Genomic DNA, 24,598 nt, shown 5'->3' with positions numbered 1-24,598 from the left:
CAAAACTTTAAAGCTGGCACATGTGTGTATACATAAACAAAGGCACACACATGTGAGAATAGCATTATTACTAATTCACAAACCCCAGCTATCTCTAGGTCTCTTAACACATATGGAGCTAAAGAAGCCATGTGTATGTAGGTCTGTGGTTATAGTGGTACGTAACTGAAAGTTACGATAATAATTGCAAGTAGCATTTATACAGTATTTAAGGTTTACAGAACAATTGCCATATTATCTCATTTGATCCTCACAACAGCTCTGTGATGAAGATGCTATTATTATCCCCATTTTACAATGAGGAAACTGAGGATGAGAGAGGTTACTGTAACTTAACCCAGGGTCATACAATTAGCAAGGCCTTAAAATTAGGTCTTCCTAACTAACCACTAAGTCTGGCACTGGCACTTTATCCACTATGCCACCCAGCTATTATTCCATGTTCAACCCTAAAGGTGACTTAAGAAATTTTTGGAAAGGCACAGAATGCAAAGAGAATTTAGCATTTCATAGTATCCTTTTTCACCACAGAAGCCCAGAGCCACCCAGCATGAGAGAGGGGAGGAAAAAAACCACAAATGTATTACGTGTGATCACCATTTCTTCTCTTCTTGCTTCATACAAATATTTATACATTTTCGTATCATTCAAAAACTAAATATAAATGGAAGGGGGAAGGTCCATTAAAATAAAGCAAATAAAATAAAAACCAGAGTCTGGGGATTATATCAACCACCCTTTAACACTACTCCAACCTTCTACTGCTATGCAAACTTCGGCCACAGCAATTTAAACTGAAGACTTCCCAGTAGAGCTACTTCTATAAAATACTTTGGGTCCAGATTTATTTCTGGTTCTCCTCCGGGGGCAAAATGGTTTAGTAGGGGTTTTCCAACAGAAGGATACCCATACCTGGAGGGGAGTGGGCAAGAGAAGCTTGTCAAAGGAATATGGGGAATATTTTGATTGGATTTTTAAAAAAAATGACTTCCAATCAATGAAGCTACAAACTTTCTGGAGTACCCTTGGAAAAGTATATCCCATTCTTACTGAACATACCCATGAGGTTTTAAATGTATAAATTATATAAATCTATGAATATTTTAATAAATTATATTTCTAAATTAATCTGTTTTTTAAGTGCATATGCATGGTAAAGTCCACAATTTAGTCCCTTCACATTAAATAAGGTTTCCTGAAAGCCAACGGGCACAGGACTGCAAAAGGTTAGAAGCCCCTTGTGTGATGAAAAGAGGTGTAGTGTGTTAGGCCCAGTAGCCCTGTGTTTTATCCCTAGCTCTGCCACTTACTCGTGTGAGCTGGGGAAGTTACTTTAAACTCTCTAAGCCTTAGTTTACTAATTTGTAAAATAAGGTACTAGACCTCTAAATTCCCTAAGGATGGTGGTAAAAGGTGAGGAACCAGGGAGCTTTATTTCTCACCATTTTTTCCTGTCAGGGCTAAAAAAGGATTGGCTCTGGTAATACTGAACCTTAAGCAAGAGGATCTCACACATGACTCCCCCAGTCACCGCCTCGATGTGATTCAGTGGCAAGAGGGCTAGCTCCGGAGCCAGAGGTTCAAATCCCGGTTCGGCCCTTTACCACTTTTACTATTCTGAAGAGTCCATCTAGTCCGGGGTCTGGGAATTCGTCTTCAAATTATTTTGATAAGGGTATTTTCACATAATTGGTTTCCTATTGTAATTATGGCACTCAAAGACATGATTCTGAGAAGGGATCCATTCGCTTCACCACACAGCCCAAGGGGGCCGATGGTGCAAAAAAAAAAAAAAAAAAAAAAAACCAAAAACAAAAACAAAAAGGCTTAGCAGCTCTGGGTTACTTCCTACCTCCTCATTTTGCTGAGGAGGGTACTGAGGCCCCAGACAGTTAAGTGACCAGCCCACGGTGACACTAGCTATTAAGGGGCTGAGGCGGAAATCGAACTCAGGTCCTGAGACGCCAAGTTCAACGCTTTCCACTGAACCACAATGCCTCCCTATTTGAGGACGGTCCCTTCCCTTCGCCTCACTTTCTCCAAGTGTAAAGACAGGGGACTGGAGAGGACGGCCTCCGGGGGCTCCTTCTGCTCCTAGGCGGCTCGGATTTTCTTCACGGCTCCCAGCCCCGCCCCCCTCCCGCCTCCTCCCGCCTCCTCCCCCGTTTCTCCCCACAGAAGAGTAATGGCTCCAACTCCCGCAGCCGACGGGTCGGAGCCGGCCCTCTCCTCAAGGGTCCCGGCACACTCACCGACCCCAAATCGACGAAGACGAGCGCCGCCTCCCCGTCCGACGAGAACGACCTCCAGACGACGACGACTTGACGACGGCGGGAGGCGCAACGCCTGAGGATCTGGGCGGGCACCGGAAGCGCTTGGCGGCCCCGCCTCCTCGCCTCGCGCTCTCCGGGAGGGGTTCCGGGTGGAGGGCCGCTCCGAGCGAGGCAGCGGAAGTGGGGCGGGGGCGGGGGCGGGGAGGCTGCGGGAAGGCGGGATTTTCGCAGGTGCAGCGGGAGGGCGGTTCGCGGGCCTGCCTCGTTCCCTCCTGCCCTCCTGCCCTCCTGCCCTCCTGCCTCTCTCCCTTCCCTCCTTCCCTCGTCGTGTGCGCGAGGCGAGGTCGGGGCTTGGGGAGCACGCGCTCGGCTTCAGGAGAAAGGTAGGGGGGGCGGCGCTGGGGGGAGATAGGGGGATGCCAGATGTGGCCAGCTGAGCGGGGCCGGAAGTGAGCCAGGCGAGGGCCCTGACCTTTTTGAGCATCCCCAACAGCTTTCCCCCTCGTCATGCAAATTTTTAAAATTTTGTATCCTCCCCTTCATGTTTAAAAATTTTCTTACCAGGGATGGTTTTGGGGAGGGATATCTTAGGAAAAAAAGATTCCAAATTTTTTTTTTTTCCAAGAAAAGAAAAATCATACACTGCCCCTCCTCACACTGGGCCCTGCCTTAATGCTCCAGCAGCCTGCCCTGAGAATGGCAGAATCGGGCGGGGGAATGTGGGAAGATGCTAGCAGGGGTGGGGAACACCTCTTGAGCAGCCTCGAGGCCACGGGTGGCCCTCTAGGTCCACAAGTGTGGCCCTCCAACTCAATCCAAACTTCACAGAACAAATCCCCTTCATAAAAGACTCGAAGAGTCTTCTCCCAGGACTCAGTTTCACACCTCTCAGAGCAGGCACCCTTTCCCATCCTCGAAACAGAATGTCTTCCCGCCTTCTCACCAAACGGGCTGTGGGTTGGATTTGATGTTCTAAGCACAGTTAGGATGCAAAAATGAGAGCAACCCTTGCAGTCTAGTTGGGAAACTAAAACATGATGGCGGGAAATGATAACGGGAAATGCTAAAAATAAGAGTGGATAATATGGCTAAAGCAAATGTGGGGCTTTTTTGTGTTTCATTTTTTAAATTTGTATTTTTAGGGTAAAGCTTAATCAATGAAATTTTTTTTTTTGTTTTAAGTAAGTTTTTATTGCTGTCTTTTTTTTTATATCACCATAATTTACCTCAGTATCCTTCCCCCTCCCAGAGAACCATCCCATATAATAAATAGTATTTTAAGACAAAAAAAGAAAAAGAGGAAATAATCAGCATAACTGATCAATACGTCAAAAACAGCTTGAAAATATAGGCAATGTACAACATTTGTGGACTTCCCACCTCTGCAAAGGAGTAGGGTGTCTTCTCGTATTTTTTTTTTCCTTTGGAGTCATGCCTGTTCTTTATAATTTTGCAACTAAAATTTAGTTTTTTAATTTTAAAAATTAACAATAGTTACATTTGGGATATTTTTAGTCTGGGGGGGGAAGTCTGTGATTTTGTATTCAATAAATGTTTACCATTTTTTTAAAAATTGCCTGGACTTTCATCAACAAAATGTGTTGTACAAGCCTGTGGTATTAAGTGAATGATAAAGAGGCTTCATGCGGTAGGAAATCAGCGAAAGAAATTATTTATAGCTAAATTGGAGTTTGAGGAATGGGCTGAATTAATATAGGTGAGAAAATGGGTGAAAGAATATAAATCTGAACATAGGGGTGGGACTAAGAGTAGAGAAATTGAGAGAAGGGAGTTAGGGGATTAGGGATTAGGACTGGTTGAATTGGATTAGCAATAGAGATCAGAAACAATAATTTGAAATTGGAAGATTGGAACCATTGCAAGACAGCCATTTTTAGGAACACTGAATGCTGGATTTGTCCTGTAAACTGGAGGAGAATTATAGAGTATCAAACCATATCACTGGAGAGTTACTCTAAATGACTAGAAGCTGAGTCCAAAAGCAAGACTAATATATAGATTTCCATCTATGTACATGCACATTAGACACGTGTAGCATCTCTTCAGTATTCTTTGATTCGGTACTCCTGCTGCTCCTTAAACAAGGCCCTTTGGCCTTTTTTTTTTTTTTTTTTTTTTTTGTCTCCAAAATCTCAGTCTGTTTCATGGTAGCAAGCAGACAGCACACGTGTGGCACCAATTCTGTATTTAAATTGCCTACTCAGTGCCTTAGTTGACGAATGTTCATGGATGAGGAGGAGGAAGAAGATGTGATAGTTTGCTTGCCTTTGAAAAATCAACTTTAAAAACGCATCTAAACCTAAAACATTTAAGCAGCTTCAAGGAAAAAGCCAACCCACCTGTCCATTTGCTAGGGATGGACTAATGAGGTGATATGCACAAGAGCTAGGATTAAAGTTGAAGCAGTTTAATTGTCTTTATAAAAAGTCAATGGTCACAGTCAAAAATAAAATTCCTCAAAATACTGAAAAATAAAATTATTCAATTTGATCAGTTGTCTCAGTAAGTTGCCAAGACCTTCTTTAGCCAGCTGGTTTGCCCACTTAGTGCTGTCCTCAAAAGGAATCTTTACCATCTGATCTTCACGAATCCACAGTGTAGATGTTGAACTTTGTCAAACGGCAAGTGTCCTCAAATCTGCTTTTTAAAAATCCCAACAGGACCAGTGCTGGCCAGAGATGATGGCTGGCCACAATAGCTTCTATATTGGTCTGAGCTTGGCTGTCAGCTCCAGCATTTTCATTGGTACAAGCTTCATCCTGAAGAAGAAAGGACTTCTTAAGATTGCCAGCAGAGGCTCTGTGAAAGCAGGTATAGCAGACTCTTTATTCCTGGGTTGGTTTGTCAGAATTTTTCTTTCCTCTTGCTTCTCACCTTTGAGCTGAAAAGATAGGTGGTCTAAGATGGAAAGGAGGCTAAATGGGAATCTGTAGGTATTGTTATTAGCATACTTGTTAATTGGCTCTTAGAAAAGATTGAGATGAGTTCAAGGGTAGTTTTTAGGATTGTTTCTGAATTTGATTTCTCATTATCCCAGGATTTTGAAGGCGCTGTGCTGAAGACATAGTAGTTATTCACTAAACCTGTAAGGGTAAGTGATTTAAGGAGGACAGTTGTCGGGTTCAGATTTTTAAAAGCTTGTGGCATTCAAATTCTTTTATTCTGAGTTTGAGGTCAGAAGTTGCATAGTATAGACCAGAATTAGGCTTTATTTACCTGAACTCTTGCCCTTTGGTGTGTGCTGTGCCGAGACCCAAAGCCCACTGCCTGGGGCAAAATTTCCCTTCCCTGGATATATTGAAGTGACTGCCATGGGTACTGGGTGCTGTGATGAATCTTCTGCATTTGGAGATTCACAAGTTCTGGTCAAAATGCTAGGTCTTTTGGGGGCTAAAAAAGAGAAAGAAAATGAAAAATCTTTAGGAAGTTGGCAGGAGGAATCCAAGGACCCTCCAAGTTATAGCAGGTCAGGAGGAACAAGAAAATTGTCTTTTCGTATAAAGAAAAACGTCCCAGTTGTTGTTCTCCTTGATTCCAGTCCTTAAGGCCTGGTAGGTGTGTAACTTCTCTTCCTTCTATTAGGTCATGGCGGCCATGCATACCTAAAGGAGTGGCTCTGGTGGGCTGGACTACTATCCAGTAAGTTTTTTTTGGTTTGTTCATGAAATTGCAGCCTGAAAGATAAATATCAAAATAAGGCAACGAGTTATTTTAGAATAAGCTGGAGAGATGACCATTCCACATTAGGCATGCAAAACAGTTTTTTTTGTACTGTAGTTCTATCTAACCAATTGTATTCTGGCAAAGATACACCTAAATATGCATAACAGATCTTTAATCACATTGATTATAACCTGCTCTGATACAGACCAACAAGCACTCGTGATTTCCTTTTGCTCCCAAACGAATGTTTCTTTTCCGATATCATGAACACGAAAATGTGTAAGTATACTCACGTGTGGTCACATAGGTAGAGACCCATATTCGCTCCCTGTTCCCTTATGAAAAGCCTCTTTAATATCTTTCTAGCTCCTAGTCCATTTTCCAAGTAGACAAATTAATAGCAGTTACAACGCGGCTTCTGAGGCGTTGGCTTAAAGTCACAAAACTTGGGCCTCTCACTGCTCACAGATGTCTTCCTAGTTCTGTACAAATCAGGGTGACGTTCAGGGCACAAGTGCTAGCATGAGACGAGGATTACCTTAGTGTCTAACACTTGGAGGTGCCCAGGGGCCTTGAATGCAAATCCTGACTACTCGGGCTTTTGCTCGAGTAGAATGGTCTCGTCATCATCTCAAAATGAAATGCTCCATCACCTCCTGTTAGCTCTGCTAAACTTATTTAACTTTTCATCACACAGTCCACATTTGTTGATGCATTGTGCAGTAGGAATTAGGGTGTAATAAGCAACCCTTACTTACTGAGGTTATACTCTCAACCTGCCAGGGCAGCAATCAGTTGCTGGTACAGGATCCTAATTTCACTCCTGCTCAAGGATTTATGTCAGCAAGGAAGAAGTTGCATAGAAGAGCTAGGTACAGAAGAGTTTATTAAGCAAGTACATATAAGAACCCAAGACTTTGTGTTAGGTAGGTTTGACTTTAAAAACTGTACAGATGAATGAATGAATGAATAAATGAAGTATTTATCATGTACAAAACACTAAACCAAGCCCTGGGGGGTACAGATAGAAAAGTCAGACATTCCATGCTCTTAGGGAGCTCACATTCTGTTGGGGGGAGAGGGAACAACCCATTTGGGAGGTTTCTACTGCAAGTGGGATGGCAAGGTCCCAAGGTACAGTGGCCAAGCAGATGGTCAGGCCTCCTCTTTAATGGTATTTCCAGTGTTAAAAATCATATCAGTTTCTGGTGTTGAACCATTGGACAGGGTCAAGGACTTTGGTGCAAGAACTTTCTTTTCTAGGTCTTCAGTAACTGTGTCTACAGCACCTGCTGGAGCAGTGGCCAGGCTGCCCCTCCGAATGAGTTACTGCCCAGGGTTTATAGCTGAGGGCACTGGACTGGAAGAAATGCTATTCCCAAGGCCTTTGGGTTCAGGGTTCTGGCCTCTCACCATTGGGATCTGAGGGGAGATGGTGGTCAAGGTGGTGATGGTGGTGGTTTCACTTGTCTGGCACATGCTGCCTCCTGTTTTTCCCTCAGGGTGCCTGACTGCTTCATCTAGGCTGGCTTACCTGCCCTGTGTGTGACAGTTGGTGGGGCTGGCTGGCCCCTTCTCCACAGGAGTTGCTTCCCCAGACGATGGCAGGACCGGTGGTCTGGGAAGTGCTGCCACTCCCAGGGCTCCCGTGCCCATCCGCCTGTTGGTGGCCATTGGTCAGCATTTGTTGCTGGTGGTAATGAGGAAGGTGGGCTCCTTCTCCACAATGATTTCTCCCCTCAATGATGGCTGTGGGGGCTGGGCTGGAAACAGATCTGGTGGTTTGGGGGACATTGTTATTCCCAAAGCTCTTGGGTTCAGGGTCCTAGACTGTCTCCATCAAGATCTGATGAGAGATGGTGGTCAACCTGTAGTTGCTATTGATAATGTTGTACTCATGCCAAGTTTAGCTTGTAATGAAGATCACTTTCCTAACCAAGAAAGTTGTTTCTCCTTTGCAGTGGGAGTCGGAGAAGCTGCCAACTTTGCTGCCTATGCTTTTGCCCCAGCCACACTAGTAACACCCCTGTGTGCACTAAGTGTGTTAGTGAGGTAAGCGATGTTCAGGTGCTTTATTTGAGTCTATGTCCTAGCAACCTGAAGTGATGATGTATTATTGGTGAAAATATTTCCCCAATATCCTTGTTTTCTTGCATTCTTTTCCTAAGTTTACTTACTGGAAGTGTTTTACTTCCTAGGAGAAAAAAGCTTTTCTTTCCCTTAACTCTATCTGTTTTGGGGAGAAAGTTTCCTTTTGGAACTTCATGAGTCTCCTATTGCTATGAATCCTTTTTCATGAATAGAGCAGATTGTTTTCTTCCTGCCCACCAACCCTGGCCCAACTTAAGTGACTGTTTATGCATTCACTTTTCTTTTGGTTTTATTTATCTTCCTGTGTCCTCTGCTTTTTCTCCCCTTCTTTCTTTCTTCCCAGGATCAGCTTGGTCCAATTAAATGCTTGGCTATCTCACTCCTGTTGAGGTTTTATGTAATATAGTGAATATAGTTCACTCTTGTGAACCTGGCTGTTTTCCCTGGCACTTAGAATCCTCCCTGTGCTGAGGCAGTATGGTATTGATTTATAGCTGAGTGTTATTGATGAAAGAATCTCTGCCTGGGTGTATTGACATGTTTTATGTTTACCCGCAGTTCCATTTTGTCCTCTTACTTCTTGAATGAAAAGTTGAACATTCATGGGAAGATTGGTTGTGTACTAAGTATTCTGGCCTCAACCATGATGGTGATCCATGGCCCCCAGGAGCAGATGATCTTCACCTTGGCAGAGATGTCTGAGAAGCTGAGAAGTCCAGGTAGCAGAAGGGAAATTCTAACATGATTTTGATTTGAAATACCTTAGTATGACAAAGGCCTTGGTTGGAATTTTAGTTGGGAGAAGGTAGATGGTTTTGGTAGCTCCTGCTTTCAACGCTCTTCCAATCCTACTCTGGTGTCTCATTGTGATATGGAGGTGGCTGTGGTTTCTCTAGACTTGTGCAGGCTCTGGTATGTATAAGTTCTCGGCTGAAAAGGCTTCGAATATGGTTCTGCTGACAGTGTCCGCCTTCCTAAATGTAGCGCAGCAACTCATCAGTTGGTTGGTCACTAGCCAATAAAGGCTTTGGTCAAAGCAACCAATGTAGTCCATCTTCTACTTTTGATTCTTTGTTTTTCTAATTCACCAAACTCCAGACTCTCAGTACCTGCCTCTGTTTCTGATTACACTAATTTGAGTACATCTGGCAGAAAATCAAATTCCATGGCAACTTCTTAGAAAATACTGCCTTGGAAGACAGGAGATGAGAGGAAATCACCATCTCTCTCTAGGATACTGAACAAGAACCTGAATAAGAACACCCAGGCAGGTGGCAGTTGCAGCCCTTCCCTGAATCCTTTCAGACAGAGATAATTCATGATGTTCTTTTTTTTTTTTTTCCAAATAGTATGCTTCAATCTGCATTCAAACTCCATAGTTCTTTCTTTGTATGTGGATAGCATTTTCCATCATGGGGCCTTTGGAAATGTCGTAGATCCTTGTATTGCTGAGAAGGTTAAGTCTATCAATATTAGCCATCGAACAACGTGGCTGTTAGTGTGTACGGCATTCTCCTGGTTCTGCTTACTTCACTAAGCATCAGACCAAGTCTTTCCAGGTTTTTCTGAAGTCTGCCTGTTCATCATTTCTTATAGTTCAATAGTATTCCATGACATTCATATACCACAACTTGTTCAGCCATTCCCCAATGGATGGGCATCCTCTCAATTTCCAATTCTTTGCCACCACAAAAAGAGTTGCTATAAATATTTTTGTACGTGTGGGTCCTTTTCTCATTTTTCTGATCTCTTTGGGATACAGCCCTAGAAGTGCTATTGCTAGGTCAAAGGGTATGCACATTTTTATAGCCCTTTGGGCATAGTTTCAAATTGTTCTCCAAAATGGTTGGATCATTTCACAACTCCACCAATAATGCATTAGTGTTCCAATTTTCCCACATTTTCTCCAACATTTATCATTTTCCTGTTTTCTCATGTTGGCCAGTCTGATAGGTGAAACTCACTGTGTTCTGATGCAGGCCTACCCTCATGGCTAAAGGTAGTTGGTAGGAAGTTTTTCCCATCATCAAACTGAAATTTGCCCCTTTGCAGCATCTCCCCACTGCTCCTAGTTGTGTCTGGGGCCAAGCTGAACCAGTGGCATTCCTTTTGTTTATAATCATCTTGACACGGCTATGCTGTCCCGTCTCCCCACCCACCCACCCACCCCGTTCTTTCAGCTAATCTTTCTAGCACTATCCTGGTTAGCCTCCTCTGAATGTTCTCAGGCTTATCACTGTCCTTCCTAGAATGTAGTATCCACAGCTAAATGAACACAGTGTCCACAGTGAAGGTGACCAGGGCAAAGTGAGGCAGCAATGCTTACTTCCCTAGTCTTGGACACAGTGTCTCTCTTAACGTGCTTCAATGTTGCCTTAGCTTTTTTGGCTGCCATTTCATAGTTGTTCATTGGGCTTGTCGTAATCGCTACACCCCAGGCTCTTTCAGAGGGACTGTTGACTAGCCATCTTGTACTTGCAAAGTTGATTTCTCTTAATCCAAGTATGAGGCCACATGAATTAATATTTTATGGAAACATGAAATGGGGTAGGCATGCCTGGTTCTTTAGATACTTGCCAGGTGAGACCATGATGGCAGTGGGAAGTGATTAAACCTTAATAAGGCACAGAGGGTGGAGGGAAGAACAGGCACAGAAAGTACAGAGACAATCAGCGAAGAGGGATACAAAGGCTGACAGTGGGAATGGGGGATAGGGTGGCAGAGGAAGGTCGGCATCGGAGGAGGGGGAGGGAGACAGGTACGGAGAATCACTTGAGTAACCGTGGATTAGAGTTGGGAACCCTTGGCAGCATGGACCCAGATGGAGGGCAAAGAATTCGAGGTCTCGTCTTTATAGCTTTTTGAGGGGAACAGACTTACTCTTAATCTGTGCCACTTTGGAATTAGTTCCTTAACATATTCATGTCATCTCAAAGTTATCAGCAGCATTTGGTGTTCTGCTGGACTTACTGGAGATGTCGGGAACTTCTCTAAGATTTCTATATCATAGGAGCCAAAGGCCTGACAAGAAAGCCCAGATGACTTCCCCTGAGTCAGCACATATTACCAGGATGTGATTTTTGGTTACAATACGATACAGTTTGTAAATTGTGCTCCTTTTATCTTTGGAACAGCTTGTTCACAACTTCTAGGTTCCCCTTTGCAATCTTGTTTCCTGCTATTGCCACTTTAAACTGGCTCCTTATAAACATACTTACCATGCTATGTAGAAAGGAGGGAGAGGTGGCCAGAGGAACCAGAATAAGGTACAGTTTTAACCCAACACATCTTTCCCAATTCAATATAGTTTACCCCAGTGGTCTCGCCTGGTGAGGTCCTTTAGATTCCTAATTCTGTCATCATCAGCAAGTTGATAAGCCTTTATCCAAGTCATTGGTTAAATAATGTTCAGTGCATTGAGATAGGGCTTATGGACATCTCATTCTGGATGTTCCAAACCAAACTCATGGGGGCAGCTAGGTGGTGAAGTGGATAGAGCACCAGCCCTGGAGTCAGGAGGACCTGCATTCAAATCCAGCCTCAGACACATAACACTCATTTAGCTTTGTGACCCTGGGCGGGTCACTTAACCCTATTGCCTAGCCAAAAAAAAAAAAAAAAACAACAAACAAAACAAACTCATTACCCACTTAACTTTGCCCTCCATCCTAACCTCCTTGTTTCTGTTGATAATACTACTTTCTTGTCACTGGAGACTGAAACCTTGGGTTCCTTTTTGCTTATTGGTTCTCAGCAAAGCACCTATTATGTAAGATTATAGCACCACCAAGGACAACACTTTCTTTCCCCTCCCCCTTTGTTTACCTTTTGTTTTGCGTTTGTTGTCTAGGTTCCTAAATGTTCTGAAGTAATTTTTAGGTGTGAAATTATTTTCACATTTTGTCTACCAGCTAGAAAGGAAGTTTAAATGTAGGGAAGAATCCAATTTCCCCCCCTCCCCCTCCCAAAAAGTAGCAATGCCTCCAAACTTGGAAGGGGACTTTTAAGATCATTGAGTCTGATCTCAACTCTACAGTTGTTTTCTCTCTTCTGTGGAGGATTAAGCAAATTAAACAAATACCTGCTAGCTCTGTTTCTCCATTATTTTATCACATTTCTCAGAGTTCAAGGTGCATTTCATATAATTACTCAGATTTAATAATTCATATAATTTCTAACCTTTTTATAATGTTTTGGACACCCTAATGTAACCCTTAGCAGGAGCACTACTTCCAGTTGGAGAATCTATTAATTTGATAGCTCAAAATCCTGTTGGCCATTTTCTCCATAATGAATTCTCTACTAATGTACCTAAACCCTGATCTGTTGTGTGTGTCCCCATCCCCCAGTTTCCTAATAGGTACCTCTGACGCAGAAACTATCCCTCTCTTCACATTAAACCTTTTTTGATGGGGACAGGTAGAAGGAGAAAATCTAGAACTAAAATCTTACTGGTTAATATGATTAAAGGACAGACAAATTGATTCACTGTTACTCTCCCTGAGATGTATATGTTTTAATGATTTGGCATTTCTTATGCATGTCAGACATGACTGAGATGACTGAAGGTCAACAATAAAAATGTGTAATAATAGATTTCAAATTTTTATTGACTGAATTGTCTTTTTTCTCAGGATTCATTGGATTTGCCATATGTGTGCTGGCCAGTTCCACTGCCCTCATCTTTGTGGTAGGACCTCAATATGGCCATAGTAACGTCCTGGTGTACGTTCTGATCTGCTCCTCAATTGGTTCCCTTTCTGTGTCCTGCGGCAAGGGTTTGGGCATCTCCCTGAAGGAGCTGTTTTCAGGGAAGTCTGTCCTGAAGGAACCCCTTGGTTGGGTGCTGCTGTTTTGTCTGGTGGTTTGTATAAGCATTCAGATCAACTATCTGAACCGGGCTTTGGACATTTTCAATGCCTCGCTAGTCACTCCCATCTATTATGTCCTTTTCAGCACAGCTGTCATGACTTGCTCTGCCATTCTTTTTAAGGAATGGCAACATATGGTCCTAGACAGTATCATTGGCACAGTCAGCGGTTTCCTAACCATAGTTTTTGGCATTTTCCCTCTTCATGCCTTTCGGGATATCCCTTTTTCTCCTGACCTGATATATTCTTCTCTGAGGTCAAGTTGAGGTAATTCCCATGCTCCTCCCTGGAGGAAAAACAAAAGGCAAAATCAGCCTCTTCTAGATGGACGTGATCCCAACAAAGAGTTCCACAACATTGAGGTCGAAGAGGTTGAAAATCTGTGAATGATCTTGGGCAGAACACTCTCTGTTTCTGTTGGGTAAGGTGGCCTTTGTACTTTTACTTAAGATCTGCCCGGGCCCCTGACATCCAGCCAGAGCAGATCAGGAGCAAATTAATACCTAACTAGTAAGCAGTGGGACAGCAGAACCTTCCCAACTGCCATGTTGTTGCTAAAGTCTCATTTGCTTCACTAAGACATGCTGCTAGATGTATATGTGGATGTATATGTACGCTGGTGAAGTATTTGTGAAAAGAACCATCTGTCTCTCATCACTAGTTCATACAGAAACCCAAAAGCACTGATGTTAGTCTGATTTACTTGTTACAGTTTGAGAATTCGAATGTTTTAAGTGTTCAGTGAATGCTAGGGTTTTTAAAAATGTTTTTAAAGGTGTTTTTTGTGTCACTTTTAGTGCTAACTGAATCCTGACCATCCTGAAATTTGTATCTAGGACTTGAGTATAATTACTGATAACTGCTGGCTGCTACCACCTGCCTGGTAAGAGGATTTAATTCTAAAAACCACATTCCAGAGATTATTAACCCCCACCCCCATCCCACCCCACCCCACCCCCAGTAGATTATTTAGCTACCCAGAATGTCTGTTGCAGTCCTAGCTGACCTGGTTATATGCTTAGAGAGCTGGTTCTGCCCGATTCCTGTAAACAATACCGTTAAAGTACATTCCGAGTTGCTTGTAAATGTAAAGTGTTCGAGACCAAGGAGAGTAGCGGCTTAAATGGCCTCCAGTGTGTGTTTTTGGCTTGGCTTAGAGCAAAGAGTTCCCTTGTCCTTGACCATTTCACTGAAGACTTCCAAATTCAGTGGCAGCCTCCACACGAGGACAAACAGCAGTTACAGGGATTATACTTCCTGTCTGCAAATCATCTTGGAGTTTGGAGTGCTCTTGCCTAGAATAGTAGTGATGTACTGAGTCTATAGGAGGCTCATGGTGTGTTTGAAAGAAATAAGCAATCGCTAGAATGTAAGCTCCTTGAGGGCAGGGGACACTCTGGTTTTTATTTTTGTATCCATATTTGATGCTTAATAAATGTTGACTCTTGATGAGCAACATAGGCATTTCTGTTCCTGTTCTTCTCGGGATAGCTTCAGCCTCCTTTCCAATTCCAGTTCCAGTCTGGGGGAAATTGAAACAGCAGTGTGTGCCTGCGACTTTGAGCTGTTTCCTCTAGCTAGTGATAGACTCCATAAACAGCCTTACAGAAAACGTCCACGAACCATCTCTTTGTCACCCATTGAGGACATAGGATTTCATTTCTCCAAAATCTTAGTTTTGGAGAGTTGCCTGGAGGAGACCAAAATGAATTGGCTTGGCCAGGGTCACACAGCCAGTTTAACAGATAAGAGCCAAGCCCAGCCCTCTCTACCAAGCCAGCTGCTTCATCATCTGTATTAGACAACTATTGGTTAATCCATGATCCCTGCAAAGGATATGACTTAAGTTATTATGTATAGCTGAAAGAACCTAGAATTGTTCTATTTGTAAAGCATCATAGGAGTGAGAGCTGGTCCACTTCCTTCATTTTACAGGTAAGAAAGCTGAGACTGAGATTGATGAATCCAGGGTCACACAGACACTAAGGTCACACAGATGCAGCCTTTGATGATTCCGTTTCTCAAGAAGGGCAGCAAGGTGACACTGAAGTGGATAGAGTGGATGGGGCTAGAGTCTGGAATACTCATCTTTCTGAATTCAAATACAGCCTCAAGACACTGCCTAGCAGTGTGACCCTGGGCAAGTCACTTCACCCTGTTTGCCTCAGTTTCCTCATCTGTAAAATGAGCTGGAGAAGGAAATGGCAAACCACTCCAGTATCTCTGCCAAGAAAACTCTAAATGAGGCTTGCAGAGAGTTGAACATGACTGAAAGACTGAACAAAAACTGTTCTCTAGGGGAAAGAAAATTTAGTGATACAGTGGGTTTTGGTGACTGAACTGAGTAATAAACTAATTTCAAATTTACATACTGATGTTGCCTAAATTTTGTTGTTATTGGTAAGCAGCACCTGTGAAGTGGCTTCAATGTGTAAGGCATGGTGCTGGCATACAAAGACAAGGAATTATTTGGCAACGTCACTGTGTCCATGAATCACCATATATAGAACAAGAAAAACTAAAGAGAGTGGCAGGTTCGGAGGGGAAGGTCAGATTCAAGGCTGAGTTGGGAGCAGAGGCTGCCTTAGTGCAGTGTCAAATCATCACACTTGGAATGACTTGGGCAGCCTAGCTATTCCAGGATTTAAGAACAGGACCAGGCTAGTAAGGTCACTTATTAAAATTAAGGCCTTAAAAATAAATAAAATCAAATCAAATCCTTTGTCACCCAATGCCCCTCCCTCCAACTCAGGATGGTTCAGCTTACCTCTCTAAAACCTTTATCAGTACAGTCTGGTTTTAATCACTCCTTTACTGGAGTAACCCCAGCATTTGCATACTTAGTTTGCCCTTTGTTTTGCATGTTATCTAGGATTCTACATATTCTGAAGTAATTTTCATGGGTTAAATTATTAAATTATTTTCATATTTTGTCCACCAGCTAGAGAAGAAGTTTGAATGAAGAGAGAAGTCCAATTTCCCACCCCCAAGCAGCAATGCCTCCAAACTTGGAAGGGACCTTTAAAATCATTGAGTCTAATCTCGACTCCATGGCTGAGAAAGCTGAGGCCCGGAGAAGCTGACTTGCCCAAAGTCTCTTCTTAGCTTGGGCCCTGATTCCAAACCCTGCTCTTCCACTATACTACTACCTCCCCTCTAGTAAGTAGTTGGGGATACACAGCTAAGATGTGTAACAACTCGAGTATTTCTAAGCCAGTGGCCTCATGCTTTGAGATCTGTCTAGGGAGGAGTGTGGCTGGCAGTCATTACTTTGTTCTGCTTTGATTATCTTGGGGAAATGTAAAGCAAAGCTCATATCCCCACAGGTTGGAGGTTCTTCCAGGACTTGTGCCTTACAACAGTCCCTCAGCAAATCCTCATTGGGTGACAATGTTAAGTCCTGGCACTAGCCCCGGTCTAAGTTTTAACTGTCAAGACATCTAGCTAGTAGAGGCAGTGATGTACTTAAAATAGACCTGGCACTGGAGGTAAAGGACGAGGCCTCGAAGCCCCAGCTCTGTCGACTGGGATCTTTGGCCAGCTCAGGATTACTCCGAGTTGTCTGATCAGTGAAATGGGAGTACAGTACCTACAAGTATCCTGTAAGTTATGACGGATGCCTGAAGTACTACAAAAACAGGTACACAGGTGTTGAGTGGTGAGAACCAAGGAAAGAAAAGTTTTCCCAAAACCATGTCAATCTGAGGCAAAGGGTTTTATTTCAGTGATCATGATCAGAAGATTTGCAATAAATGGAACAATGAATCAACACATTAAGTATGCCCCTCTGCCTGAAACTATGGCTAGCTGGGGTGGTGGCTGGTTTAAACCTTTACAATAAATTCAGGCACATCTTTCAGTCACTTAATACCCTGAAACTCAGGGCAAATTATTCTCATTTTGAGACTGCCAAGAGGGAGGCAAAAGTTATGTTCACTAGATAATTAAGCTAGATTTCTCTGTATCCAAAGCCCTCTTAGCCTCTCAGCATTGTCTACTGAGATGTACTGTATACAGGTATTTAAAATAAGTCACAGTAAAGGAGGAAGATGGATACCATTGTAAGTGAGGTGTCTAGTCTGGGCACTGTATTACAGATCTGCCCAGCCCTGATTAAGTCACAAGATGGATAAGGAGGCCTGAAACTGCAGTACCAAACGGCTTCTCTCCTCCTGTTGCTAGATGCAAAGATGTATTATCTCAACCCCACCCTCCCACAGGTTTGAAATTAACATGTACAGATGAGGGAGTCTATCTATATGGTCCCAGTTTGAATACCTACAAAGAAGCCAATGGAACATTAAGAACACAGCCCTGTGTACAGTTTAAATGTATCTAGTAGTCTTCCATTCCACTGTCCAAAATTTTCATAAAACTGGCATTTCAAAACAAAACACAACCCCCAGACTCACAAAACTGTTCTCTGCTCATTCAGATAACAGAATATCCCAAAGGCTGGGATAAAAGATGGAAGCCAATCTCCCCACAGCCTTTTCTTTTACAACCATCCCATCACTAGTTCTTCTTTTCTTGAACTCTAAAGTTCTTTTGGAAAAACAGAACAGAGAGCTGTTCTGAAATCAGTCAGACAGGCTTTCTGAGAAGGCTGGCCGGGACTTCTGTGTCTGCTCCAATCGGTTCAGGATGAACTGGCTTGTGTCAATAAATCGCTCCACGCAGTTCACAAAACACGTTTCAGCTCGACTGTCCAATTTGGGCCCAGGCTTGTCCATGCACTTTTCCTGCACAAGAAAAGATCTGGTTTTACATATACCAAATTCCAGAGGAGAAAAAGCATAGTATAAAAAGAATCTATGAGGGCACAGCTAGGTGGTGCAGTGGACAGAGTACTGGCCCTGGTGTTAGAAAGACCTGAGTTCAAATCCAGTCTCAGTCCAAGACATGACATTTTCTAGCTGTGTGACCCTGGGCAAGTCACTTAACCCCAACTGCCTTGCCAAAAAATACACATACACACACACACACACACACACACACACATTTATGACAGGGAACAAGAAACCTGATTCTGAATACACAAGAATACAACAATTGTGAAAAATGCAAAATGGCCCAATTTGGCCTTTTTGCTGCTGAACTCAGTTCTAGCCCAACAAAGTTCATAGTGCCACACTGCTTCTGAATTAACTGAACATTGCAAAGGGTAAAGGGGGATGAGGCAAGGTTTCCAAAACTTGCAAATTCTCTTTGTTCTGAATTTAATTAGATCAAAGATCTCAAGAGGCATTTTTCTTGGCCACAGCCGGGAAATGCTTTGGAAACAAATTACTACCTGTAGTTCAATGCATGGGGCTCAAGTCCCATACTTGATAAAAGTCTGTACTTTCAGTTGCACAGACCTACATAGGAATACACTTGCCTCCCAGCCATTATCCCAAAACAAAACCTATCCCAGCACCACCTCTTAGTTCTATGGAATTTTTTGCATACGGAAACAATGGACACCAAAGGTAGTGACATAAGCTGGCCAAGTTTCACCTAACCTTTGGGCTGGTACACTTTGTTCCCCAAACGACTCATCAGTGATGTGAGAGATGGAGGACTCCACCTCCTGGGCTGGTAGTCGTGTATGATCAAGAGACACCCTGAAGTGGAGGTCCAGAAGTGTAAAAGTTCTCCCACTCCATGGGATTTGGGCTTCCAAAAAAGAAGATCCCAGTGCAGAGATGGGCTCCAATTACACTCTTTACCCAGCTGAGCACTACCAAGGGGAGGGGCGGGGGGCGAGGCGTCTCGGGGAGATCGGGTTTCCGTTTGCACCACCAATCTAGCCCCCTTAGAGCTGCGTGAGGATCCCCGTTTCCCAGAGAAAGGAGGGGTCACTTTAGTGTTCGAGGTGGGGGACCTCCCTCCCTACCTCCCCGTGTCCCTGCGGTCAGGCAGAGAGCAGAGCGGGGCAGGACGCGGAATAGGTGGAGGGTCCCAGGCCCCTAGCTTCTCACCCAGCACAGTTCAGTCATTTGGTGCACCAACTGCTGAAATCGCTGCTTTTGAGTTTCCACCTCGATGAAATGCTGCAGCTGCGGGTCCACGGAGCCCAGCCCCGCAACTGACGATGAGGAATCCATGCTGACCTGGACCCGCGCACAACCGCGAGCCCGCCAGCCGCAAGAACCCACCGACCTTCACGTGTCTTCAGGGCGGAAACGGAAGCAGAACCCACCGGCTCCGGGACCGCCCCGCCTTCTCCGAGTCCCCTCACTAACTCCTCCCTTTCCCCCTCCCCTCCCCTTGCCCTTGCCTCGTGCGTGTCGCGCCTGCGCATGGTCTGGGCCAATGGCTGGGCGGTAAAATTGTAGCGAGCGCACAAGCTCGCTGCGCCTGCGCATGGCCTGGGCCAATGGCTGGGTGGTAAACTGTAGCGAGTGCACAAGCGCGCTGCGCCTGCGCGTGGCCTGGGCCACTGGCTGGCCCGTAAACTGCAGCGAGCCGGGCCCGCACCGCCCAACCTGCGAACTTCCCGCGTTAGGACTGGCTGCTTGGGCGGGGCGGAGTCGGCCCAAGGGGGCGGTCTCCGAACATGTTAGCCGCTTCTCGGTCTTTTCGCTACTACCTAGGGCCTCAGTTTTTTCTTCTGTAAAATTGGGTTGTGCTGAACATGGCGGTCTCTAAGACTCCGGCTTATGCTGCATGAAACCCAAGAAACCTCCTTGAAGCGCTCCTTGAAGGGCCAGAGTCCTAAAGACCACAGGCCAACATTAAGTAGGCCTTCCCCTCACTGGGCCTCAGTTTCTTGTAAAATGAGGGGCTTGCACTAAGATGCCTTTCAAGGGCCCTTCCACCTTTAATTGTATCATAGCAGATCACAGAATTTGACGTTGGAAGGCCCGCTAGCCACCTATTACCCTACTTTAGGATAACTGCAATGGTTAGAAAGTCTTTTCCTGACATCAAGCCTAAATTTCCCCCCTTCGTTGTTCTTGCTTCTCCCCGGGGCCAAGCAGAGCAAATCTAATCCCTCCTGCCTGTGACAACCCTTCAAATACTTGCAGACAGCTCTCATGTTCCACAGTCCCCTCTAAGTTCCTTCAAACAATCTTCAGATGATGTGAATTCCAGACTCGCTATCCTCTGAACTATTCGGCTTAAAAGTCCTTAAAAGGTGGTACCCAGAATTGAACACAGTGCTGAGAATGTGGTCTGCCTAAGGCAAAGGACCTAGGAACTGTCAGTCAGTCAACAAGCATTTATTAAGTGCTTCCTATATACCAGGCATTGTGCTAACTGCTGGGGATAGAAAGAAAGAAAAAAATAGCCCTGCCCTCAGGGACCTTACATTCTATTGGGGGTGACAACATGCCAACAACTAAGCACAAATACTATTTATGTCATTATGTATAATAAATACACATATCTAATATGTAACACGGGTCCCCAAGCCCCTTGGTATGGGACATGGGTGGAGATCAATGCCCTGCACCTGTGTAAAGGGCAGGGAAGCATTGGTGAGAGAGAGCACAAGGGAGAGGTTCTTTGCCAAACTCTTTCTAAAAGTCTTTTCAAGCCTCTTCAGATTCTGCAGTAGCTTCTGGCACTTCTGGCTTCCAGCTTCGAGAGAGAAGACGGAAGGTGCCAATCCCACTTCAGGTTGCTGAAGGAAAAATAAAACTCTGGGAAGATGAGGTAAGAGGAGCCAGCAGCCTCCACCTGGTCTCTATCCCCAACTTGCTAGAGACTTCAGGGAACTTCGGGTTGGGTGAGATCTGGTGTTTGTGTGTCTCTCTCAGTGAGTTACCTGGCTCTCAGTGGTAGAGCTCCTTCACTCTGCATTGTTTGATATATATTCTCCTATGCATACTTTATCTGATTTCTGTTTGGCTATCATTGGATAAATGGGTTTCTTCGCTATTTACAATGCATTTGTGTTGTAGAAGTGATGGGAAAGGTGGGAAGCCTTTCATGTGAAGCTGGGGTTCTCTTTGCCCCGTTAATGGAGAGCCATCAAAACTTCAGCTTGAACCTGAAAGCCATATCCCTAGAATGACACTATTTAAGGAAGCAGGTAGATCTAATTCTAGCCCCGTAGCCCCTCCCTCTGAGGAGAGCAGAGTGGCCAAGCTTCTGGCTCCAGCCTCCAGCTTACTCTTCTGGCAGGAATTCAAGTCTCCCTTGGAGAAGGGTAGGGGGAGCAGACACCAGAGAGATCTGTTCAGCTTTCCTTTGAATCCCACACTGGCACCTTTCTGCTACCTGTAGGGGACAGCCTTCACTACAAATATGTATGATGAAAATGGGAGGTGATCTCAGAGGGAAGGCCTATCAGTGGGGTGGGCTGGAAGAGGCCTCTCCACGAAGGGGACATTTGAGCAGAGACTTGAAGGGAGCCAGCAGGCAGAGGTGAGAGGGGAGGGCATTCCGGGCATAGGAAACAGGCAGTGTAAAAGCACAGAGATGGGAGTTTCTGTGCCAGGACTTACAAATAGGATAGTGTGGTTGCATTGTAGAGTATGGGGAAGGGAGCTAGGTGTAGAAAGACTGGAAAGGTAGGAAGGGGCCAGGTTGTGAAAGGCTTTCAAAGACAATCGAAGGATTTTACATTTAATTTTGGAGGTAATAAGGAACCACGGGAGTTTATTGAGTATGTGGAGGAGAGGGTGGGGAGGTGACATGGTAAGACCTGGGCTTTAGGAAGATCACTTTGCCGACTGAGCAGAGGATGGATTGGAGTGGGGAGAGCCTGGAGGCAGGCAGACGCCCCCAGCAGCTACTGCAGTAACCCAGGCATGAGGTGATGAGGGCTTGCACCAGGGTGGGGACAGTGTCAGGGGAGAGAAAGACAGGCATACCAGAGATGAACAAAGATGTTGTGAAGTTAGAAAGTACAAGATTTAGCAGCCCATTGGATGGGGATTGTGGGGAGGGGAAGGAAGGGAGTCATGTAGTGGTGAATGTCAATGGATGAAGACAGTGAAGTTGCAAGCCTGGATTAGTGGGACAATGGTGGTGCCCTTGACAGTAATAGGGATGCTGGGAAGAGAGGATGAGTTTGTTTTGGACATTCTGAGTGTGAGATGGCCAAAAGGCAGTTGGTGATGCATGACTGGAGGAGGCTGGGAGACAGGTTAGGACTGGATAGATAGATCTGAGCATCATTTTCTTAGAGACACTCATGTTTTCCCCTGGGAACTGGCAAGCTCACAAGTGAAAAAGTATACAGAGAAGAGAAGATGGATCGGGACAGAACCTTGGGAGACCCCCTAGGTTAGTGTGCAGGAATTGGCATTAGATGAAGATTCAGCAAAGGAGACTGAAAAAAGAGTGGTTTGATAGCTCGGAGAACCAGGAAAGAGCAAGGTCACGAAAGCCTAGAGGGGAGAGAGTCCCCAAGAGAGGAGAGTGATCCACTGTCAAGGGCTACAGAGGAAGTGAAGAAGGATCATTGAGAAGAAGCCGTAATTACGTTTGGCATGAAGAGATCATTGGTCATTTTGGAGAGTGCTTTCAGTGGAATGATGAGGTCAGAAGCCAGATTGTAGAGGGCTTAGAAGAAAGTGAGAGAAAAGGACAAAGAGGTACAGGTCGAATATGGTTTTCTCAAGGCACCCCATTCCTCGCAATTATGTCTCTCAGTGCATCCCAGGATCACATTACCAGGTCGCCATACCCCAATGCCAGTGATTCATATTGTGTGCATCCTGGCCTACACTGAGAAATATTCTCTGGTTTTCTAGGAGGCTTTGGCTGAAAATCAGATGAATTAGGGGTCAGATGGAAAAAAGAGCTGGCTAAGAGGCTTCATAGTTTAGTGCAGGAGTGTGAAACCTGCGGCCTCGAGGCCTGTTACCTTCTATTTCTCCAGTATATATCTTACAAATACATAGTTACTGATATGTTGTATCCTCCATTAGAATGGGATCTCCTGGAAGGTAGAGTGGAATGTGTTTTTGCCTCTGTATATTCCCATTGCTTAGCACAGTGCTCCCCATCTGTACATGCTGGAATGCTGACTGATTGAGCCTGGGCAATTTACTTAGTCTCTCTGTGTCTCAGTTTCCTCATTTGTATGATGAGAAGATTAGATTCATTGGCCTCTAAGGTTCTGGCCATTCAGTTTGTCTGAATTGATGATCCAGTGGAAGTTATCCATTTCCCTCCCCCCTATTCCCTGTAACCTCCGAGGACCCACACCCTGGGAATCTTAAGTCTTAACTCCCTGATCACAGGCATTCACATTAAGGCCGAAAAAAACAGCTTGCTCGCAGTAATCCTGTGAGGCAGGCACGTGTGCCTTGCTTGTGTTGCTCAGTGCCGTGGGAATCAGAACCTCTGGGGATGCTTTGACTCTCAATCAGCCTTCAGGTCCTGCTTGTTGAATGAATCCAGTCAACCTTGAGCTCTTCAAAGCAGCAAGAAGGAGGCTGATGCCATAGTTTTATTAGCGTAGCAGAACTTTTCTGCGGTTCTGAACTCAGTGGAATGTAAGCTACTCGAGGGCAGGGCCTTTTTTTTTTTTTAATTTTGTCTCTGTTGCCAGCATTTAGCAAAGTGCTTAGCTAAGAGTAGGGACTTAATGAATGTTTGTTGGATTAGAATGAAACTAGGAATGATAGCTTTAAATTATGCAGAGGCAGATTTAACCATCAGGGCTGTGGCATGCTAGTTGGGACTGCTTTGTATTTGCTGTGTATCTGTTTTGCATGTGGGAGGCAGTGTGGTGTGTCTGTTAGAGGGCTGGCCTTGGCGTGAGCCTGACCTGGGTTCAGATGTTGCAGTTTATACTTTCTTGCAGCAGGACCATGGACAAGTCATTACTTAGTCACTTTTAAGGCCCCGGGCCTCTCTCTAAGCCAAAAGTTAGAAACATTTGAGCAGGCTCTATCAGTGGAGAGAGCTGACAAACCAGTTCTCTCTACCAACAGAAATCACAGGTCCTGACCAAAATACTTTGTATGGACTCACCTTTCTCCCAGTTAGGCCTGTTTTGTTTTTCTCCTGTTGTTGTTTTCCAGTCGTGTCTTGGCAGAGATACTGGAGTGGTTTGCCATTTCCTTCTCCAGCTCATCTGACGGAGGAGGAAACTGAGGCAAACAGGGTGAAGTGACTTGCCCAGGGTCACAAGGCTAGGAAGTGTCTGAGGCCAGATTTGAATGAAGGAAGATGAGCCTTCAACTCCAGGTCCGGACTCTGCACTGTGGCGCCACCTAGCTGCCCTGTTTTTCTATTAGCCCAGTGCTTTGCACACCCGGTAGTGTGAACTTGTTGGATTAAGTGCAATGGAACCTGATGCAAAGAAAGCCCTGCTTTTGTGAAGACAGTGACAGCTCTAGGAGGGCTGTGTGGTGACGAAAGATGACGGAGAACTGGCCGATTTTTTCCCAAGCAGTTTTGTCAGAAACAGTCCCTTACCCACGCTGTCATTATGACCACCTCTTATTACAACCAGCTTAAGGCCACCCAAAGGGTTTATTTGCGCATATGCACACACATCCACACACACATTCATTACAAATCTGGTCTTATTGCTAGTGGGGATTTTTCTCTCCTGGAGCAACAGCATATTCTGAAGAATGGAGCTACTATTCCTCAGCTTTTGCCCAGGCCAGAGAAAGTCCCTGGGGATCAAAGGTGTGAGCCATTCTCAGGTGTATAGTGCTGTTGGTGGAGCATAAAGGCTTTTCTCCCTACCCCCACCCCCTCCCTCTCCCCCTTCCCTTCTCT

At 44.7% G+C, this 24,598-nt stretch overlaps 3 protein-coding genes across 11 annotated transcripts in view; 1 reads left to right on the top strand and 2 right to left on the bottom strand.

The window, feature by feature from the left end:
* The window catches only part of TAF7L (TATA-box binding protein associated factor 7 like), a 29,285-nt gene extending 26,932 nt beyond the window's left edge, over positions 1-2,353 (bottom strand). For 6 of the 9 annotated variants that reach the window (XR_003566869.1, XM_027837028.1, XM_027837072.1 and 3 more), the window contains exon 1: positions 2,253-2,353. The gene's annotated coding sequence lies outside the window, so the exon portion shown is untranslated. Of the gene's footprint in view, positions 1-587; positions 605-2,252 lie in introns of those variants that run through there. The other 3 variants (XM_027837055.1, XM_027837040.1, XM_027837048.1) reach the window with 3 other exon arrangements.
* Positions 2,354-2,945: 592 nt separating this feature from the next.
* Positions 2,946-15,005, top strand: LOC114024354 (magnesium transporter NIPA2-like). Its single transcript, XM_027837369.1, has 8 exons — positions 2,946-3,048; positions 5,078-5,105; positions 5,877-5,933; positions 7,541-7,665; positions 7,919-8,009; positions 8,607-8,767; positions 12,683-13,802; positions 14,855-15,005. The coding sequence occupies exons 1-7, from the start codon at positions 2,946-2,948 to the stop codon at positions 13,183-13,185; spliced, it is 1,068 nt and encodes a 355-aa protein (XP_027693170.1). The 3' UTR covers positions 13,186-13,802; positions 14,855-15,005.
* Positions 15,006-16,615: 1,610 nt separating this feature from the next.
* On the bottom strand, positions 16,616-19,078 carry TIMM8A (translocase of inner mitochondrial membrane 8A). The gene is made up of 2 exons (XM_027837268.1): positions 18,883-19,078; positions 16,616-17,661 (listed from the first exon to the last, which is right to left on the bottom strand). Exons 1-2 carry the CDS (start codon positions 19,006-19,008, stop codon positions 17,500-17,502), a joined length of 288 nt encoding a protein of 95 aa, XP_027693069.1. The 5' UTR covers positions 19,009-19,078; the 3' UTR covers positions 16,616-17,499.
* Between the last annotated feature and the right edge of the window lie 5,520 nt (positions 19,079-24,598).

This window comes from Vombatus ursinus, unplaced genomic scaffold (genome assembly GCF_900497805.2).
Source record: "Vombatus ursinus unplaced genomic scaffold, bare-nosed wombat genome assembly UNPS02004533.1, whole genome shotgun sequence".
Classification (NCBI taxonomy): domain Eukaryota; kingdom Metazoa; phylum Chordata; class Mammalia; order Diprotodontia; family Vombatidae; genus Vombatus; species Vombatus ursinus.
This window is presented reverse-complemented; position numbering and strand designations above follow the sequence as displayed.